The sequence below is a fragment of the Oncorhynchus clarkii genome, unplaced genomic scaffold (genome assembly GCF_045791955.1).
Source record: "Oncorhynchus clarkii lewisi isolate Uvic-CL-2024 unplaced genomic scaffold, UVic_Ocla_1.0 unplaced_contig_10976_pilon_pilon, whole genome shotgun sequence".
Lineage (NCBI taxonomy): Eukaryota > Metazoa > Chordata > Actinopteri > Salmoniformes > Salmonidae > Oncorhynchus > Oncorhynchus clarkii.
Window position 1 is genome coordinate 53956 of NW_027258273.1, and position 22472 is coordinate 76427.

Genomic DNA, 22472 nt, shown 5'->3' on the forward strand with positions numbered 1-22472 from the left:
AGGGATTAGAAAATGGGACGGCAACTAGCACAGCGCTGTTAAAGTGTATAGAAGTTATACAAACACAAAATGGGGATGTAACTAGCAAATTGACAAAATACGGATACTTTGAAAATTTGCTTGGTTTAGGACTTCTTGTTCATGAAACCTACTCAGGCCCAAAGAGCAGTGAACAGAGTGAGATGGAGGACATTCGCCAACGGCCTAAGGAACATGCAGGATTGGTCTTGTGAGCAAGCACAGACCTCCAAACACCCATTTGGCCCCTGTCGGTCTGTCTGTCTTACCTGCTGTTATCACCTGTAGAGGCCTCTTCAGCAGGCTTCTCCTTGTCCGACTCCTGCTTCTTATCATCAGGACTGGAGTCGCCATTCATATTGTTATCTAGAGCAAGCGTCACACACACACACGTCAGGAACAGACGCACACGCAGACACACACACACTTTCAGCCTGCATTAATAATCCAAACAGACAACCATCTTCTTGCCCAGACATACATTTTTTCCCAGCTCTCCTTTTACGACCCCAAATCTGAAATCTCCTGTAGGAGTTAGGAGGGGGATGACATGTGATACGCTCATGCCTATATCTGGGCCAGGCGGAGACTAATTTGATTTTCTATCCATTGGAAATGCCTGTTTCATAGAGATACTTATCTGAGGTGTGGCTAAGTGGTACGGATGTGGTCCCGACTAGAACACAACCCTCCTGATCATGTTAATACTTACAGAGCCCATCGTAAAAAAAGGGCATAATGCCTACAGACCGGTCATAGTCTGAAAAGTTATAGGATCACAGAAATTGAATTCTATGGTGGTAAGGCTGCTGGGGCATTGTACTCTTAAGCCTTGTTCACATTGGCAGTTTGAAATTACTCAAATCCCCAAAAATTTGCATACCTGATTATAATCTGGTATTTTTCCTGCAGTCTGAACAACCAAAAAAATAAAATCACATGAATCTGATATTTCAAGTCACATTTCAAATCACCTTTGTATGTGGTTTGAAATCAAGATTCAAATCGGATTTATTTTCTCTCAAGTGTTTTTTTTAGACTGTTTTTAGGCATATCTTGTTGCTTGCTGATACTCTTGACAGTTTTGACAAGAACAAGTGGTAGCTAACTATTTTGTTAATTGTTTACAAACAAATTAGTGAATGCTAGAGAGCTAAACAGCTAGCTAGTTGACTGCTGTGGCTAGCCAAAAAGGACTCCTTTTCAAAGTTGGATCATATACTTTGAAACTTTAAAAAGGGTGTTTTTACCAGGGGTCACTCATATTACCGCCAGTCACGAGTCATGACCGCAGTAAGATTCCACGTAACCATTCATGGTAATCTCCTTTTATGCACTCTGGACATTCTTTGGTAGTACCCAACTTGCTAACTACCATCAGATCCTAATGGCCTGCTACTCAGGGCTCTATTGTCCCGCTAACCACTCTGATGTCAATGCAAATACAATTGAAAATCACATCAAGCACTTATCAAAACAGTAGCCCTATCTTACTTTTAAAACGCACCTCACGGTGATGATTCATTTGAACAGTGTAAAACATAGTTGGACAGCTCTTTCTAAGGGGATGATTCATTCAAAACTCCCATAAGCATATTGGAGCTGATGCATGAGCCCAGATCCCCCAAAAAGAAAATGGAATTAAGATGTTATAAAATACATACGCCTACTGCATATTACACATGGTAGAAAAACTAAACTGATTTAAGATGTATTTGGTACATAATTGGTCTACTCTATACAAATGATAGTAATTGCTTTTCAGTGTGGACTGTATTATGCATAATGGATGGACTGGACCTTCTGCTCCGCTCCAAAATGTATACCATGAGTCTGGGAGAGAACGTACAGGCCTAGGCCTTGCTGTTGGTTCACGGATTGTGCAGGTCAGCTCACAGTTAGCCTGCAATTAGCCAATTTGATTTCATTTTGAATAGCCTTGTAATAGGGAATGCTCATAATTAATTGGGTGACATGCTTGGAGTGAAATAAATATTCTTATATTTATTTCTCAGCTGCTCATATTAAGCAGATGCTGGCTATAAACCCCAAGTAGCTTACAAAATGGGTTGGTGGGAAAGCGCGGCCTCCACTCACTAATCGAGTGCAGACAGATTACGTCTTTTCCCCCCTGCCCCTGTTCCTGCCCATTTGATAAATGGGCCATTCTAAATCGAAACAAATGTTACATTTTTGGTAAAGACCAGACTAAATTGAGAATAGTTTGATGGTTGAAAATGTGATCAGTTGATGAGAGAACAGCTGTGCAGCCTGAGGCAAGGAACAGAGTAGAGTGCAACATTTTTTAAAATACTTTTTCAAATCATCAACAGCTTATAGTCAATCGGATCATGCAGCCCATATACGTTCTGATTTCTAAGACATTCTAATGTTTGCATCATTCACAACTAAAGTTCCCAAATAGCTCTAAATCTAGCATATAAGACCAGTTTCAAATGGTCACTTTTATGCTCAACATACATACTTCATATGTGCACTCGCTCCGTAATGGGAAAAATATCCTTTCTATTTGATGCAGATAAGTTCAATTATATTCTTCTTTACTGTAAAATCATAGAACATCGAATAATGTGATGGGACTTCTATATTATCAGCTAGATGAACAAGCCCATGGCATGGAGCATAGCCAGATAACATAGGCCTACAGTAGCCTGGCCGACTCATGTTCTGTCCTTCTGAAATACCTTTTCTTCATATCATAATGTTTCTTTAGACCTGACTAAAATACATGGACTTATTGCCATGGTGTACATTCAATTGATTTAGACTTGATTTTAAATGTAGATGTTCCAAAGGGGCGAATCAGCGGCTTGTATGCGAGGAGGCATGGAGATGCTGAAGGTGTTTGTTAATTAACGGTCATTTACCGTGAGACCGGCAGTCTTTGCATGACAATAACCTGCTGACCAGATTTCATGACCCTAAAACTGATTTTGAACATTGAAAGCAACTGGGAAATGTCCATGGCAGGCATTGTTGTCACCTTAGCTTGCTACACTTGGGGCGGCAGCGTAGCCCCTGAGCTGACAAGTCGTTCTGCCCCTGAACAAGGCAGTTAACCCACTGTTCCTAGGCCGTCATTGAAAATAAGATGTTTTTCTTAATTAACTGACTTGCCTAGTCAAATAAATGGAGTGCTAGGAAGCACGTCACGAGCACCACCACCAATCAACACCACCCCGCCGTTACTATGACAACTAGCGTAGCCAAGTCAGAAAATGACTTGTCTGAACACACACAAATCCAAATTTGGTCACGTGTAACTTGCCATTTGGACAGTCAGTATTCCAAAACCGATTTGTGCATTAAGGCCTGCAGTGTGAACAGGGCTTTAGTCTACACGAGTGGCCTAACCGGTCATAAAGGGTGGCCAATGACGTGGCCAGAACACCAAGGCCTTTATGATCAGTAGACAACACTCTTTTCATACAGGGATGAATGCACAATGCTCACGCCAATTTTCATTCCAATGAATCTCCCATTGACAACATGACGATTTATGCAAAAGTTGCGCGTATTTCCAGTTTGGATCCAGCCCACCATAACTGATTAAATACAGTGTAAAATCATAATACGATATGTGGGCATAACTAGAATTTGAGATAATTCTCCTAATGTTAACACTGCCTGACTTATGCAAAAAATCTGATTTGTGTGTGCATATCACAGCGGATACGTAACTACCTATACTAAGTGAGTGTTTATCTTTCATCACAATATGTTCCCACAGTAATTGTTTATGAAAAAACTGTAATTACTAAAAAACATTCTAAACAAAAGGGCACAGATCTGTTAAGTCTCAGAGTCGGTTTGGCCTTTCTCTATACTGGCTGGTGAGGAGTTTCTCCCAAACAATTAGTCTTTTGGACAGAAATTCACAGGATATGTCACAGGCCACACAATGAGCATTGCAGAACACTGAGGAAGACACACATCCTTCTGAATCTGTAATGTTTGATGAGTTGACGCTCATCACATCTAGGATTTCTATCAGATTCCCAAGGAGGAATATGTAGGGCATTGACCCTAACCACAGATACTGGGTAATATTTCTTCATCTTTCTGAAGGATTCTGTAGGCTAATCTGATCTGAGACTTTTGGACAAGTACTTTTGGACAACTTCTAAACCCAGCTATTGTTGAGTGATCAACTCCAAATTACATTAGCCCACTGAGCTAAAGCCTTGGGTTTAGCTCTAGGTCCAGACATACAGTCAGTAGTGTCACCAAACCACCTCCCTTACATGTATCACTTATCTCCCACTCCACAAGACCCCGGTCCCACTCCTACACTCCCATTGTTGAGTTGTTCTCCCTGACTTGCTCAGCCTTCTTCAAAGCACCACTCTTGGCTTTACTAAGTTCACTAGTGTGCAGCTTGCCAGTGTGTAAATAGGAACAGAGCCCCAGTCCCTCACTCCTCACAGTACCTGTGTTGTTCTCCCTGGCCCGCTCAGCCTTCTTCTGGGCTCCCTTCCTGGCCTCCTCCTGCTGCTTCTGCTCTGCTATGGACTTGTTGAGCACCTGGCTGAGCAGCTGGTCCCCCTCCCCCAGCAGGAACATGCTCTTAAACTTGTTGTACAGCATGGTGGACTTGTCCATGATGTCCTGGCTGGCCTTGAACCTCCGGATCTGCTCACCCATGGAGAACAGAAAGTAAATACAGGAGATATAGCTGGTCCTCTGTAGCTCAGGTTGGTAGAGCATAGCGCTTGTAACGCCAGGATAGTGGGTTTGATTCCCGGGACCAACCCGTATGTAAAATGTATGCACAAATGAATAAGTTGCTTTGGGTAAAATAGTCTGCTAAAGGACATTTATTATTATTAGAATATCAATAGCATTTCACTTATTAAATCCCCAGATCTGGCAACAAAGAGCAGCATGTACATGGGGTATAAAGTATGCATGAACATATAAACATGCACCCACAGTTGCATACAATTAGCAGATGTTCTTATGTACTCTTATAATGTGATGACCTAAGCAGAAGGAGAGGGCCAAGTGGCAGCAGGTGTGAGTCTATGACCTAAGCAGAAAGAGAGGGCCAAGTGGCAGCAGGTGTGAGTCTATGACCTAAGCAGAAAGAGAGGGCCAAGTGGCAGCAGGTGTGAGTCTATGACCTAAGCAGAAGGAGAGGGACAAGTGGCAGCAGGTGTGAGTCTATGACCTAAGCAGAAGGAGAGGGCCAAGTGGCAGCAGGTGTGAGTCTATGACCTAAGCAGAAGGAGAGGGCCAAGTGGCAGCAGGTGTGAGTCTATGATCTAAGCAGAAGGAGAGGGCCAAGTGGCAGCAGGTGTGAGTCTATGATCTAAGCAGAAGGAGAGGGCCAAGTGGCAGCAGGTGTGAGTCTATGACCTAAGCAGAAGGAGAGGGCCAAGTGGCAGCAGGTGTGAGTCTATGATCTAAGCAGAAGGAGAGGGCCAAGTGGCAGCAGGTGTGAGTCTATGTAGGGGAAGCTCTACCCTCAACCCCAGCAGGGTGGGTCAGCACATGCATTCTGGGACACTTTTGGTGACATTCACACTTCAACATTAACTCAGGACACAGCAGCTGTGTGGAGGGACTAGCATAATGATTGGTCACTTGGTTTATGGTGAAACAAAAGGCATTGAGAACTAAGTGTTTGTGTGTGTGTGTGTGTATGTAGGGGGGCAGCTCTGACAGAGACGTTACCTTTTTGAGTGTTGCAATGAGCTCTGAGTGTTTCTGCAGGTGCTGGGTGGTGACCTGCAGCATGCCCAGCTCATCCAACGCCACCAGACACTTCTTCACATCCTACACACACACACACACGAGACAAAACTATTTATCTTCTTCAAACAGGTGAGTAACAGCCTATTAGACAAAAATACAAAAGGTCTTACCCCCCCAAACAATAATAACAGTATAGTGCAAGGCTGGGGGTCAATTCCATTTCAAATCAGTAAGTTAACTGAAATTGGCCATCACTTTTGCTGGTATTGTCACCGATACAGCTGCTGGTTTTGTCACCGATACAGCTGCTGGTTTTGTCACTGATATAGCTGCTGGTTTTGTCACCGATACAGCTGCTGGTTTTGTCACCGATACAGCTGCTGGTTTTGTCACCGATACAGCTGCTGGTTTTGTCACCGATACAGCTGCTGGTTTTGTCACCGATACAGCTGCTGGTTTTGTCACCGATACAGCTGCTGGTTTTGTCACCGATACAGCTGCTGGTTTTGTCACCGATACAGCTGCTGGTTTTGTCACCGATACAGCTGCTGGTTTTGTCACCGATACAGCTGCTGGTTTTATCACCAATACAGCTGCTGGTTTTGTCACCGATACAGCTGCTGGTATTGTCACCGATACAGCTGCTGGTTTTGTCACCGATACAGCTGCTGGTTTTGTCACCAATACAGCTGCTGGTTTTGTCACCAATACAGCTGCTGGTTTTGTCACCAATACAGCTGCTGGTTTTGTCACCAATACAGATGCTGGTTTTGTCACCAATACAGATGCTGGTTTTGTCACCAATACAGATGCTGGTTTTGTCACCAATACAGATGCTGGTTTTGTCACCGATACAGCTGCTGGTTATGTCACCAATACAGCTGCTGGTTTTGTCACCAATACAGCTGCTGGTTTTGTCACCAATACAGCTGCTGGTTTTGTCACCAATACAGCTGCTGGTTTTGTCACTAATATAGCTGCTGGTGTTGTCACTAATATAGCCGTTTTGCCCATTTGAGAAGGTATGTGTTGACTGGGCATAATGGACATGACTAAGTCACCCAGGATAAAAGCATCTGCTAAATGGCATATTATATGTCACCCAGAAATACGTCTGGTAACAGTCAGGAAGGTGTCAAGAGGTCAAGTGAACTCAATGACAACTAGTGTTCCCCTTGTCCACACGGGTACTCCTTGTATATAAACTCCTTATTTGTTTTGTGTTACCATTTTATTTTGCAAATATTGGTCTAACTTTTTAACTCTGCAGTGTTGGGAATGGGCTCGTAAGCATTTCACTGTTGTATTCGGCGCATGTGACCAATACAAAATGGGATTAGATGTTTCCCCTCCCATAAATATGGTATTGTTGGTGTTGTTTGGGTGGGGTTGAAGGTTAAGAGTAGCAGAAGAGCCATCCGTTACAATAGACGGACACACAAAACGTTCAAATGTACTTATACCATTGCATAATAACTTCACCCTCGGTCTAACCAAAAAGAGCAGCTTCTTTTTCTTTCAGCCTCATGTAAACCCAGACAAAAACCTGATGCTTTACTCAGTCAACTTGTCTGCTCTGAAGACCTGAATCCATCACAGGTCAAGATAAGGTTCAACTAGACTCTGGCTTCAGTGTGACAGCCACAAATGTCAAACAAAGCCAAAACAACCCAATGGCTAGGCTAGGAGGATCCATTAAACTGTCTCCCAACTAAAACCTAGAATGATTTGAAAGCTTCTTCTTCTGCAAAAAGTGAGTGTGTAAAATGACCCTGGTGAAGTAAATAATTGATTGTCTCTTGGGTAAGGGCTCTGTAGAAGGCAAGGTCTAGATTTAGGGCAGTCTTTTAGGGCAACTTACTGGGTTGTCAATCTTGAGGGAGATTTTGATTTCTCCATGCAACCTCTGCAGCCTCGATTCTATCGATATCTCTGCCATGAAGGAAACAAAAACCGACATCGGTCATGACTTGTTCATGAAAGCCAGAGTTGATCCATCTTGACAGAGGACAAGTAGCACCAAGTAGTCACCTTTCTTCTTGTCTCCTTTCCTTTCATCCACTTTGTTTCCATCATCTTTGTTTTGCCTGAAACACAGAAGACCATTAACGCACCAAATCAACTCAGGTCATGTGTCCATTTCAATTTGAAGTTCACGTGCAAATGACTTACCAAAAACCTCACATGTACACACACACACACACACACACACACACACACACACACAACCAAACTGAACTGCCAGTCATTTTAAGAGTAGCACCACTGGAAATTCCATCATCAACATATCAACTGGAGATCATTTGAGATGGATGTAAAGAACAGGGAACCCAATTCCCACCCCATCCAGACCCCTATGGAGTGTTTCTATGGAGACTTCTGCCCAGCGCCAGCAGGGCCCTTGTGACCTGTGCACATGGAATGACCCTCATGTCTGACATCCAATTCTGTCACTCCCCTGTCCTCCCGCTGCGGCTGCCATTCAACATAAATCCTGACCCTGTCATCTTGTCACATTGACCTCTGACACACGGCATTCTACACACCCGACTGTCACGTCGGGAGCCATTTTTAGATGGAGCAGTAAAAAATTAAATCACTAGCCATTGAAAATGTATATCCCCGTGTGGGGGGGATGTGGAGCCCCCGTGTGGGGGGGGATGTGGAGCCCCCGTGTGGGGGGGGATGTGGAGCCCCCGCGTGGGGGGGATTGTTTGAATGTGAAATGACGAGACAGAGGCAGTCTCCAGAGTAACCGGTCTTGTTCAGTACATCACAACACATCCGGGTATCTCAAGCACACCGGTAAAACACATGAGTTGCAGTAATGAACATTTACCAACAGATGGCATCACTGTGCCATCTTACACCCATAACATCTTCCCTTTAATAAAATAGGACAGGAGGTGTCAATTCACTACCAGAACAAACCTCGTAATAATTTCCAACATGAACAGTTTGGCTTTTTTTTTTCTCAGGTAACAACAACACATTTTGATATTCTCTTCACTTTTATCTCTGTCAACAATGTCTGATGGGAAACATACAGATTAAGTATTTTTGGTGGCTAGGACAGACACCCGCAGCGTGAAAAGACAGGGGGCTTGTCTGCGAGGACTGCGGGTCCCCGCACAGGCGTTTCACCTGACTGTCTAAGGGGAGTATTGATGGGCGAGGGAGCGTCCGACCGGTGATCCCCTGGCTCTTTGCCCAGTGCCTCAGGCCCCATGTGACTTGCTGGGGTTCCGTCTTTTGTCATGCGACCCCTTTGACCATCAGGGTTCTGAGTAGGTGCTGGCTCAGCAATCCGAAGGTCAACCCTGTTACGACGGTACAGTGATCCATTCACTTCAACCAAGTAGGAGCGTGGTGCCACTTTCTGTACACAGGATCCAAGTCTCCAGAGGCCTGTCCGGTCCCCTGGTAGTGGCTTCATTCGCACCGTTTCACCCACCCTGAGCTCAGGTAAGTCTTTTGCTTTGTCTTTTGTCGTAGATGAACTTGGAGACCTGTCTTCTGTGACGTAGCTTCACCAGCACGTCTGTCACCACACAGGGCTCCAGGAGAGTGCTGGCTACTGGCAGAGCTGCTTTTAAGCGCCGTGCCATGAGGCGCTGTGCCGGGCTGCTATCCATGCCCTCTGTTGGGGTATTGCGCCACTGCAGGATTGCTTTCCAGGCATCTTTGCCCTCTCACAATCTGGCTGGCCATAGCGGGCAAACTGAGCCTTGCAGCGTTTGATCATTGTTTCTGCTGAGAGGTTGGGGAGGAGGCCAATCTCCCAAAAGTCTGAGTAATGATCGACTACCAGCAGAAAGTCTTTGCCACTGTGCTGGAAGAGATCTAGACTTACTATCTGCCAGGGGCGCATCGGTAGCTTGTGGGACATCATCGTCTCTCTCTGTTGCTCAATGGCATATTCATTGCAGATTGTGCATTTACTGACATAGTCTTTGATTTCACTCTGCATTCCTGGCCAGTACAGTGTGTCTGTCATGTGCTTGTCTGTAACAGGCCTCACCTCCTATGTGACTTGAGTGCACGCGAGCCAACATCTCAGGGCGCAGAGACCGGGGAATAACGACTCTCTGACACTTGAATATTACTCCGTTTTGAACACTGAGCTCCTCTTTGACTGGCCAATATTCTCTGACGGCTAAAGCAGTTTCTTCCCTGCAGTCGGGCCAGCCCATCAGAATCACAGACCTCAATGCCTGGAGTTGCTCATCCCTGTCTGTGTGCTGTCTGATTTGTATAAGGCGCTGGTCCGTAACATTGAGGTAGTCAGCCTGGTTGATGTGTTCAACATCCACTTGCTCTGTTTGTAAGCTGCACACTGTGTGTTGTTCATGCATGGAGCGTGTGTGAGTGCCTGATGCAGTAGCCCTGCTGAGCGTGTCACTCACATACATCTCTGGCCCTGGCTTATACACCACCTTGAGGTTGTAGTTTTGTAGGGCCAGTAGCATGCTCTGCAGTTGTTTTGGGGCATTCAGGAGAGGCTTTCTGAATATAGCAATAAGGGGCTTGTGATCGGTCTCTGCGGTAATATTGTCGCGCCCGTACAGGTAGTGGTGGAAGCGTTGGCATGCAAACACAATGCTGAGGCACTCCTTCTCTATCTGGGCATAGTTCTGCTCTGTTGGGGTGAGTGCCCTAGAGGCGAATGCCACAGGCTGGACCTCCTGCATGAGGAAACAGCCAAGTCCATACTGGCTTGAGTCACTCTGAATCGTGACAGGTTTTGACACATTGTAGTATCGCAGTACAGGTGTCTGGGTGACCAGTTGTTTTATTTCCCTCACCGCTGCGTCATGTTTTGGGAGCCAATGCCAGATGGTGTCCTTGTCCATGAGCCTCCTTAGTGGCTCACACACTTCAGAGAGCCGCTGTAAGAACTTGGCCAGGTAGGTGACGAATCCAACGAAGCGCTGCACTCCCTTCACGTCAGATGGCCTTCACTTTTTCAAGATCCGCCTTCAATCCGGTGGAGGACAAGATGTGCCCATGAAAGCGGACCTCTGGCACTTTACACTGAAGCTTTTTTATGCTTAGCTTTAGCTTGACCTGTCTGCTTCTGACCATCAGGGCCAGCAGCTTGGCGTCATGGTCACATTCTGCCTCCTCATCACTGTCCCCACAGCCCACTACGAGGATGTCATCTGCTATGGGTTCCACGCCACTGAGTCCCATCAACAGCTCATGCTGTTTCCGCTGATACACCTCTGGAGCCACGGAGACACCAAACGGAAACTTCAACCACCTCTTTCTGCCCCAGGGTGTCCAAAAGGTGATCATGTAGCTGCTTGGCTCGTCGAGCTTGCACTGCAGGAAGGCATCTCTGGCATCCACGAGCGTGAAGACTCTGGCCTTTGGGAGCTTGTAAAGAACATCCTCCAATGTGGGCATAATGTAATGTGAACGTCGCAGAGCCCGGTTGAGGTGTTTAGGATCAATGCATATCCGTAGCTTGTCTGGTTTCTTGACGATAACCATATTACTTATCCAGTCTGTAGGCTCGGTGACGGATATGATGTGGCCATCTGCTTTGTATTTGTCAAGCTGAGCCTTCGTAGCTGCTTTCATGGCCACTGGGACATTGCACACTGGACAGGCTGGATTGCTGCGTCCAACTCAAAGTGGACTTCGTCGGGAACTGACTCGACCGGTGCGTTGAAGACATCATGGTACTTGCTTAGGAGTGTCTCCTTGCTCAGGGGCCCAGCCTGGACTTTGTCTATAATGTTAAGATCAGCTGGGATGGTGAAGTTAATAAGCCCAAGGCGCTGTAGAACCTGACAGTAATGGCTGTTGACTAGCCTCAACTATTTCAAACTCAAGGGTGTGTTTCTGGCCACGTCACAAACAGGCCTAGAGAGGTCATGAACTGGCCTGAATACAGTTTCAGCTTGGTGCTACTCTGTGTGAGTTTGTCTCTGGGCGCGAGCCTCCTTTTGTCTTTAAGGCTCATAACGTTGCATGTGGCCCCTGAATCTATCTGGCATTGCTGTGGTTCATTATTAAGTAGCAGAGTGACAAACCACTTTGTCCTTTTGCCCTCACTGCCCCTATGCACTTGCTAGCATGTACATCCTCTGTGCTGTCATTCCCTTCATCTGTGTTTGTTTCCATGGAGTGCACTTTACCCTCCTTTCTCTTGCTTTTCATGCAGACCCTTGCGAAGTGATTAGCTGTACCACAGGAATTGCATATTTTTCTATAGGCTGGGCAGTGTTCTTTTCCTCGTCCATGACAAATGCCACAATATCGGCATGTATTGGAGTTGTCTACTGCAGAGTTGGCTGTAGTATTAGCTGTGGCAAAGGGGAATTTCTTTACTGGCTGCCTGAATGTGGCATTGACATTGTCCGTATGTTGCCTTTCTAGCTCCATGGACCTTATCTGTATATCAGTAAGCTCTGTTGCACGGCATGTCTCCACTGCCAAGGCCAGCGTCAGGTCACATTCTCTCAGCAAACGTCTGCGGGTGCCCTCATCAGTTATGCCAAGCACAATCTCATCTCTGATCAGTTTATCTCTTAAAGCACTTTTCCCTTAACCTAGTGACAAAGCTGTCAATGGACTTCCCAAAGTCCTCCTGTATGCAACAACAGATAACATAACGCTCGTAGATGACGTTCTTTGCTGGCTTAAAGTAATGTTCAAGAGCATCAAGAGTTGCAGGGGGGGGGGTGGAGCCCTCGTGGGGTACTAAATAGAAAGGTGAGTGTTTGGAGATAGATAAGACGGATGGTTGCCTTACTCTTTCTGCTCGTCTGGTTTGCGTCGTTGACGATCGTCTTTGTCCCCGGTCTCGGTCGAAGTGGGCTGCTGCCGCTTGCGGTCTCCCGCAACCCCCTTGCTCTTCTAATGGTTAACGGGGTGGAGAAAGAGATGCTGATTGGATGTACATACATGTAGACATGCTTGGCTGGCACCGTTTGTCATTACATGGTTTCACTGTGTAACTGTCTGCTTCACTAGGCTATTTAGGGCACACTCTGTAATAGTGGAAACAGTAACTAAATTAGAATAACTAGTTCACTACTTTTGACCAGAGCCCCAGGCACCCTAATCCCTATTTAGGGCACATAGGGAATAGGGTGCCATTTGGAATTTTGCCAATCCCTGTTGGTGAGGTGATTTGTTGTGGTTCACCTCTGCGAGTCCCAAATGGCACCCTATTACCTGTTTAGTGCACTACTCCCTATGGGCCCTGGTCAATAGTAGTGTACCACATAGGGATTAGGGTTCCATTTGGGACACTTCCCTTGTCTGGTTGTGAAACACCCACCTCCTGGTTCTCTGAGTCAGAGGAGCTCTCCTCTTTGGTCTGTCTCCTCCGTTTAGCATCAGGGTCCTTCTTCCCCTCCAACTCTCTCCCTTTGTTGTCTTCCTTCTTTCTCCTCCCGTCCAGCCTCTTCTCCTCCTCTCCTCTCTTGGACTTGTCTTCCGGCGTCCTCTTTCTCTTTCTCTCCGACTCAGCAGTGTCCCTGAATGGAGAGAAACGTCTTTTAGGAGTTATTTTACCCAGGAAAGTCAAAGCAATGTTGCTCAATGGTAGCTACAGTAGTGGTGAGCCACTGTTGTTTTTCTGACAATTAAACAGTCCATTAATGATGGATTACTAGTGGATGCTTTAAAATCAGCAGATGGGTCTCATATAGAGATTCTATTAGATACATAGAACTGAAATTGTATAGAACTGAAATTCTTAAAATACACATTTATTGTTCTTGTAAATGCACATTTGCTCTTATTGTATGTATTTCTGTGTGTTTCTTGTCTGTCTGTATGTCTCTTGCTCTAGATAACAATATGAATGGCGACCCCAGTCCTGATGATAAGAAGCAGGAGTCGGACAAGGAGAAGCCTGCTGAAGAGGCCTCTACAGGTGATAACAGCAGGTAAGACAGACAGATGAACCATAATCACAACCGTACATGTCACTGCCTGAGCCCTGGGGGTCCTGCTGCTGGAGTAGGAGCATCTTCTCAGCTTTGGTCTTCCTGCCTCGCCGCTTAGGAGTGGGGCCCTCTCCATCTGGACACAGGTCATAGAGTTTGTAGTTATGAGTCGTCATCAGCTATCATAATGAGGGGGGACACTACTGTCCCAATACAGAGGAGTGCTATGCAAGCTGTTTTCCATTACTTTGGTTGTTGTTTTACCCTTTGACAAAACAATAGAGTGCCTGGGGTAGGTCTGCTGTCTTGCACACAGTGGGAAAGGTAGAGGGTTGCATTGACAGACACTGTACCTTGAGGGCTGGATGTGGGACTGTTGGCAGCGTCCTCTTTCTCAGAGTCGGCCTCTACATCACTCTGACAAGAGACACAAGACAGCGAGTTTAGGTTCAAAGTGATTCACAAGTTGTATTATGTCTAGATTAGGTGAATTCATGATATACTTCAGCAATAATGGTGGGGGGGTGGGGGTGGGGGGGGGGGGTATATGGTCAATAAACCATGGCTATGGGCTGTTCTCATCCACGACGCAACACAGAGTGCCTGGACACAGCCCTTAACCGTGATATATTGGCCATATATCACAAACCCCAGAGGTGCCTTATTGCTATTATAAAAACTGGTTACCAACATAATTAGAGCAGGAAAAATAAAATATTTTGTCATACCCGTGGTATACGGTCTGATATACCACGGCTGTCAGCATTCAGGGCTCTTACCACCCAGTTTATAAATGAGGATATGGGATACCTTTTTCTTCCTTCTTCTCTTTGGTTTGGGAGTGTCTGTAGATTCATTTGGTGTGGGGTCCTAGAAAAAACAGACATACAGATGCTGTCAAATAGATTGGCACACTTTGCTCTTCACAATGCAGTGCAGTGCAATGGAGTAGAATGTTCTGCTTTTCTATAAAATTGCTATTTTTACCCTGTAGGCACATGAAACTTAGCACAGGTGAGAAATTACACAGTAAACAAGAATCATTGGCTCCAAACAAATGAATTTGATCAATTTAATCCAAGCCATTATTTTACTTTGAAGTTAGAAATCTTCATGTATTTATTTTTTGTCATGTACAGTTGTAAATCAAACAAATACACGTGTAAACACCAACATCTTTTTCAATTTTAACTTATTTTAGAATAAATAGTAAATCATACAAAGGTGCCAATATAAACCATGCAAGGGTGCCAATATATTTGACTGCATCTGTATTGTAATAATTCCCTCCCAACTGTCCTTGCATTAAAATAAGGGGAAGTTGTGTTTCAGCCACATCTAGTGGATTACTGTGGTATTACACCTACCAAGTCAGCAGGCAAGAGTCTAGTTTCCAAGTCCCAGAACAGTTCCTATCAAATGAAGGATCAGTCATTGGCGCAAGAGAGCAACTTACCTTTCTCCAGAGCGACATAGAATGCCATGCAAAAATAAAACATAAATACATTGCTTTAACTGATAAGAATTGCTGTAGTTCAGCCCACCAATTAAAAGCTTGATAAAAAAACCACAAGGAGTGAGGGAGCAACACGTGCCACTGATCAACAATCAGGCCTCAGTGCCTGAGTCAGTAAAACAGTCTAGTACATCAAACCTTTAGGAGGTGGGAAGGAAAGGGAGGGAACATGCATTCAGGTCATGCAAATTACATTTAACATACCACATCTAATTCACAAAAACATTTACCCATTTATTTACATTTTTATGGTGAATGACCACTCTTACTAAACACAACATTTGCGTCATCCCCCTTAGTGAGAGCCCAGGTTTGTTCAAAATGAATGACAGTGGTTATTTTAAGGGCACAATCACACCAATATCCATGGTATATTAAACTTACAGGCTGTAACACAGGTACTGAAAACTCCTCTCTCTTTGCCCTGCCCTCTCACCATTCACTACAGGGAAATAACCCTCCGTACCCCTATCCACCCCTGTTGTGGTATAGTTGTAAAACACTCAAAATACTATTGTTACCAACAGAAAAACCAGGCTAGCTAAGAAACAGAGGGAGGATACGGCGCCAAACCATCACCTTAAGGCTTTGCAACGGTAGTCGTGCAAGCCAATGGTAACACGGTTGCCTAGCAATAGGAACAAAATAACACCACCTATAAAAGGAAAGTCACCAGGTGCCACATCATGCTTTCCCTAAGTGGGGTGCGAGGGTCACCTATCCCATCATGCAACAGTACGTACATCCTGGCCCTGGGGCTGTCCCTGTTCAGAGACCTGCATGCCCCCATCCTCCTCATCATCCTCCTCCTGTCCAGCCTCACTCTCAGCCCCCGACACCTGTGTAACCATATCAAAACACACAGGGCCCAGGGTATGGGTTAGTTATTTAGTGGGGCCAATTGACAGCTAGACAGAGAGAGAAGTTGGGCCCCCGTCTCTCCCTTGACTTCAGTCCTTCGCTCCCAGACAATTCCACACGTAATTGGGATTCAGCTTGGACAAACAACTCTGGTCAAGTACTAGTAATATACCCCACAAATAACATTTGCCAATTCAAGATTTGCCTCCTGGGGTATTACGACACAAAGCACAGTACCATTGGCAAAAGGAGACAACATCAACAGCAGACAGACACATGGGTACAAGAGCGCACAGCATTTAATGTTACGTAGGCGTGGTGCTTGTCAAGAAAGTGAGGTTAGTCAGTATTCTATGGTGTTCACGTGAATAACACAGTAAAGTCCATATAAAAAGAATGACCTATGAATTAAGGTAGATGGTAGAATAGTTAACCTACTTTGGGTTTCTTCCTCTTCTCATAACCTCCCTCCTCGTCCCCTTCCGGGTTACTGTCAGAGTCCTTCTCCGTTACGTTATCCGACAGCATCATTTGCTAATGAAAGAAAACCAAACATGTTACTAAAAAGAAGAAAACATTCCTAAATCACAGACCGAGGAACAGACTACTTTAACCCCAAAACCCAACCTTAAAAGGGGAAATCCACATTTGAAACAATAACAAAAAGGGGTCACTTGTTTTGGTAAACAGCTGAGGGATGGGCCTTGAGAAATAGAATATTACTGCTCTTGCATTCATAGGCAGAACTATGGATGCAAGGACTGACCATCCATGATGTCCAAATTATAGATTTAACCACATATTTTGAAGCTATACAGTGTTTGTTTACATTGACTTCGTTTTTTTTAAACAAGCTTATATTCTGGGTTCTGATGGGGTATGACACTTGAACTAAGTTTATGAGGCATTTATAAGTTATATTCTTCAAGAATCAATGGCTATATATCATTAATTTAACAGCCCCAAAATTGATGTAGCAATAGTAGATTGCCCCTTTAACCATTAGGACAACCCCCCCCCCCCACATAGAGAACTCCAGGGTCATGTTCATTTGGCACTAAATGGATGAATGTACTGATTGTTGGGGGAGCTAGCACATAAGTATTTCATTGCACCGTTTATACCTGCTGTAAACTGTGTATGTGACAAATAAAATAAGATTTGATGGGCTAAAATGCTACAGTTGTCCCTGACCCGACTCTCAACGTGCAACGTAGACGGTCGCGGATTAGGCCCCTCATCCTCCCCACTTTTGTTTCTGTCTAAAGTAACTAGACCATTAACAGGCATCATACAGTACGTCTTAGAGGTGCTTATAAATACGTAAAGTACTTTTCATATGGCTCTGAGGCCAGGCTGAACGCTCACATTCAGTTTCTGTTGCATAACGTCTTCCGTTTGTGTGCCCTAATGAACACGAACCAGAGCAACATGACAAAAGAGAGGAGATAAAACAAACCTTCTCTCCATTCAGCTCCACCTTTGGGTTGTTCTCAACCTCCCACAGGCCTTCGTTGAAGCCCTTTCTCTTGTTAGGCTTGGCATACTTCTCTTTATTGGGCAGGTAGGGATATATATCTTTGGGGCCTAGGAATGCACTGCAATAGAGGAGGAAAGTCAATGCATAGATGCTTTTCTGGTGCTCAAACTGATGTTTGTATATTGTACACGATGCCAATATCAAGTACTGGTGTATTGTTCAGATAGAGGGTGTAGTGTATTGTAGTATAGTGTATGGGTGAGACAAAGGGAACTACTGTAGCTAACTTCTTACGTTTCATGGGTACCAAAGAAAAAGATGGGAAACTTCATGTTGGCCGGCTTCACAGCTCCATCAGAGTAGTCATTAATCTGGTAGAAAGGGAAAGAGCAGTGAATTGATTAGCCTAGTGTGTACATGTCATGTAATTGGCAGACAATTCAAAACATCCATCTTTAATAAATGCCCTATGTGACAAATTAACTGTGTAACAAGTGCATTAAGTGTTTAGAATGGAAGTAACAACTCTATAATACCATGAAATAAGACAAATGACTATACGTTAGAGCTGGGACGATAAACCAAAAATAATCGACAGATCATACCCATCACTTATCACAGGCATTTTGCTGATATCGTTCATTAAGATAAGTAGCCTATACTAGAGAAATATGAAGTTTGAAATTAAATAATTGTGCTAATATGAGTGATTGTTAATGGGACAATTGATGGCTACAATCAGCAAACTAGTAGTAGTAGTTTAAAAGAATAATACATGGAAAAATGTGGTGTAAATGTATCGTTATTGCATAATTTCAGACAATTTATCGCGATATGGATTTTTGTCGATCTCGCCCAGCTCTACATACGTCGTTATGGTAAATGGAAGTAACTTGTCTTGTGTGATTGTGTACTGGCTTACCCTGGCAGGCCAGTGAGGGTAGCCCTTCATCTTCGCAAAGATCAGGTCACCCGGTTTGTAATCCCGAGCCATTCTTCTTGCGACGTACGGCACTCTGTTGACACATGTGACCAATCACATTTGATGTGATTTGATATTATAATAATAACACGCAGATCATCTACACAGTGCAAACAGAATGCAACTTTAGCCTACATACACAGAAAGAACAGCTAGATGAAATGCATCAAGTCCTACGAAAAAGCCAATTGGGAAAATGTTACAGGACCATGCACCTACCTATTGCACACCTGAATTGAGTTTCAGTTGCGAATCCATTCTACAAGTGTCCGACTTGTAGAATGCATGATTCGTGCATAACAGTGTGGGTATGTAGCAAGGACACTAACCCTTAGCCCCATGCATTAGCGCATCGGGTCGTGCACACAAACAGAAACGTGGACGAATCCAGTTTCATTCCAAATACCGATTCTCCCGCGACCCATGAACATGGCATTACATATGTTTACATGTAGATACATTTTCGTGCTTGTCAAAATGTAGTTACCTAGTGTTTAGATACAATGTTTCCTTTTCGCGACATTCTAGTATTTTCCGGTGACAACATGAACATGTTAGCTTTGACCTCAGTTCAAAACGAACTAATACATATCGTTAAGAAAGGAATACTATTATGTGTATGTTAGTATCATATTCACAAACATTCTGAATGGTGTTACCTAGAAGAAAATGAAAAATCCTTACCAAAGTAGTACTATATTCGTAGCTAGCTAAGCAGCCTACACAACTTGTCCTGCTCCCGCGCAACACGGTAATGGATTTTACCATAATAGCTCTAAAATAGGGTGAGCTAAAATCCTAAACACAAAAATGATAGTCTTTGCAATGTGTATCTTGGTCTTTTTACGTGACGAAAGTAATTGAAGTGATGTTATTTGTGCTTCTGGTGTGCACACAGTTGTATTTGTAGATGTAATCAATGCAAGACAATTCAAGTGGATGAGGTACACCCCTCTTATAAGATGCAAGTTTAGGAGAACTGCGCAAGTACATTTCCTTGGTACTGATGCTGCATTCTGTTATTATGGTTGACCAAGTCCACATGTGATCATTTTGACAGCTTTTACAGTTGACTTGAAGAACTATACTTTCCGTTTTTCTCAAGTTGCCTCAAACTGAAATATGAGTTTGTCTAATACTCCAAAATTCGACTGTTATCACATACTAATGCATATCACTCATTTGCAGGTAAGAGCATTTTTTTTAAAGCGTTAGCCGACTCTTGCGTGAAATAACTTAATATTGAAATTGTTGGCTACTTTGTATGTCGACGTGGTCATTATAGCTGTCTTCATATCTTACAGAATGCTGACATGTAGTGGAGTATTCTAGTCTTGCACCAGTACAGGAAATCACATTCCTTACTGCTTGCGATTCATTGCCCTCCAGTGGTGAAGATCTGTACTTAGCCCTACTAACATACCACTACAGGAACTGAGTATTGTTCCCTCACTTCTCTTTCATTGTATTATAGTACACTGCTCAAAAAAATAGGAACACTTAAATAACACAATGTAACTCCAAGTCAATCACACTTCTGTGAAATCAAACTGTCCACTTAGGAAGCAACAATGATTGACAATAAATGTCACATGCTGTTGTGCAAATGGAATAGACAACAGGTGGAAATTATAGGCAATTATCAAGACACCCCCAATAAAGGAGTGGTTATGCAGGTGGTGACAACAGACCACTTCTCAGTTCCTATGCTTCCTGGCTGATGTTTTGGTCACTTTTGAATGCTGGCGGTGCTTTCACTCTAGTGGTAGCATGAGACGTAGTCTACAACCCACACAAGTGGCTCAGGTAGTGCAGCTCATCAAGGATGGCACATCAATGCGAGCTGTGCAACACTGTGCAGGACGTTTGGCATTTGCCAGAGAACACCAAGATTGGCAAATTCGCTACTGGCGCACTGTGCTCTTCACAGATGAAAGCAGGTTCACACTGAGCACATGTGACAGACGTGACAGTCTGGAGACGCCGTGGAGAACGTTCTGCTGCCTGCAACATCCTCCAGCATGACCGGTTTGGCGGTGGGTCAGTCATGGTGTGGGGTGGCATTTCTTTGGTGGGCGGCACAGCCCTCCATGTGCTCGCCAGAGGTAGCCTGACTGTCATTAGGTACCGAGATGAGATCCTCAGACCCCTTGTGAGACCATATGCTGGTGCGGTTGGCCCTGGGTTCCTCCTAATGCAAGACCATGCTAGACCTCATGTGGCTGGAGTGTGTCAGCAGTTCCTGCAAGAGGAAGGCATTGATGCTATGGACTGGCCCGCCCGTTCCCCAGACCTGAATCCAATTGAGCACATCTGGGACATCATGTCTCGCTCCATCCACCAACGCCACGTTGCACCACAGACTGTTCAGGAGTTGGCGGATGCTTTAGTCCAGGTCTGGAAGGAGATCCCTCAGGAGACCATCCGCCACCTCATCAGGAGCATGCCCAGGCGTTGTATGGAGGTCATACAGGCACGTGGAGGCCACACACACTACTGAGCCTAATTTTGACTTGTTTTAAGGACATTACATCAAAGTTGGATCAGCCTGTAGTGTGGTTTTCCACTTTAATTTTGAGTGTGACTCCAAATCCAGACCTCCATGGGTTGATAAATTTGATTTCCATTGATCATTTTGGTGTGATTTTGTTGTCAGCACATTCAACTATGTAAAGAAAAAAGTATTTAATAAGAATATTTCATTCATTCAGTGTTATTTTAGTGTTCCCTTTATTTTTTTGAGCAGTGTATTTAGTTACATTCTCTTTTGCATCTTCTTAATGTCTCATTCATTCAGGAACATACATGTTTGGTTATGTTTACGTTGTAGTGCAGGGATGTAGTGGTAAAAAGGGTAGCTAGACCCTATTCACACAATTAAAAAGGTTTTAGTTTGAGTTTATCTTCCACTACATCACTGAGTTGGAATTATCGTCTAGAAAGGTGAATCTCTGTGCATTGACAACAGCAATGACATCCCATCAATAATACTAGGCCTGCGACTGCTTCCTCTGACACCACCAAAACTGTCACGACCACTTGAACCTTTCTACTGTTGAATGAACACATCAGGAAGGACTGAATGAAGGTGACCTAGGTGTGTGTGACCACCAAACACAGGACAGAACAGTTGTGTGTGTGTGCGTATGTGCGTGAGGAAGACAATAGGAGTAAAGGAGATACTGATGAATGTGAAGGACAGGCCCGTCACCCCAGAGAGGGGGATTGGGGAGGAGAGAGAGAGGAGCAAAGCAGGTCGGGCAGGCCCCAGGAATAGCACTGAAGAGCAACCAGGAGGAGGAGGAGGACCCCTGCCCAGCCTGTAGGGTGAGAGACCTTGGTGTTGGACCTGAGCCAGCTCAGTGGGGTTCAGACACCAGGCCTAGTGGGGATGGAGGTAGGTAGGGAAGGAAGGAAGGGGGGATGGACGGATGGAGAGAGGGAGGGAGGGAGGGATGGACGGTGGTAGTGTGTCTATCTACCCTTCACCCTGGCAGACGAGGTGTTGGCACCACGTTCCATCCCTCTTTCTCTCTGGAGCCCCATGATGTCCTGCTATTCTCACTGCTGATGCTCCATATCACCTAGTGACATTCATTCAGAGTGTGTGTACATTTACTTGGCGAATAAAGGTGATTCTAATATACCCTTAACATAATAACATACCATTAACATAATAACATACCATTAACATAATAACATACCATTAAAATAATAACATACCCCTAACATGATAACACACCCTTAACATAATAGCATACCCTTAACATAATAACATACCCTTAACATAATAACATACCCTTAACATAATAACACACCCTTAACATAATAACATACCCATAACATAATAACACACCCTTAACATAATAACATACCCATAACATAATAGCACACCCTTAACATAATAGTATACCCTTAACATAATAACATACCCTTAACATAATAACATACCCTTAACATAATAACACACCCTTAACATAATAACACACC

The 22472-nt window shown here is 44.3% G+C and overlaps 1 protein-coding gene across 4 annotated transcripts in view; it reads right to left on the reverse strand.

Moving 5' to 3' along the window:
- Window positions 1-19235, reverse strand: part of LOC139396418 (PC4 and SFRS1-interacting protein-like) — a 20214-nt gene extending 979 nt beyond the window's left edge. For 2 of the 4 annotated variants that reach the window (XM_071143456.1, XM_071143457.1), the window contains exons 1-16: window positions 19167-19235; window positions 18423-18516; window positions 17795-17871; window positions 17480-17618; window positions 16459-16554; window positions 15903-15998; window positions 14454-14513; window positions 13997-14060; window positions 13680-13779; window positions 13031-13229; window positions 12500-12603; window positions 7768-7823; window positions 7598-7668; window positions 5716-5817; window positions 4470-4671; window positions 288-384 (exon numbers count right to left, since the gene is read on the reverse strand). In XM_071143456.1, coding sequence (XP_070999557.1) covers window positions 288-384; window positions 4470-4671; window positions 5716-5817; window positions 7598-7668; window positions 7768-7823; window positions 12500-12603; window positions 13031-13229; window positions 13680-13779; window positions 13997-14060; window positions 14454-14513; window positions 15903-15998; window positions 16459-16554; window positions 17480-17618; window positions 17795-17871; window positions 18423-18494 — 1535 coding nt within the window. In that variant the 5' untranslated portion in view covers window positions 18495-18516; window positions 19167-19235. The remainder of the gene's footprint in view (window positions 1-287; window positions 385-4469; window positions 4672-5715; window positions 5818-7597; window positions 7669-7767; window positions 7824-12499; window positions 12604-13030; window positions 13230-13679; window positions 13780-13996; window positions 14061-14453; window positions 14514-15902; window positions 15999-16458; window positions 16555-17479; window positions 17619-17794; window positions 17872-18422; window positions 18517-19166) is intronic. The other 2 variants (XM_071143458.1, XM_071143460.1) reach the window with 1 other exon arrangement.
- Between the last annotated feature and the right edge of the window lie 3237 nt (window positions 19236-22472).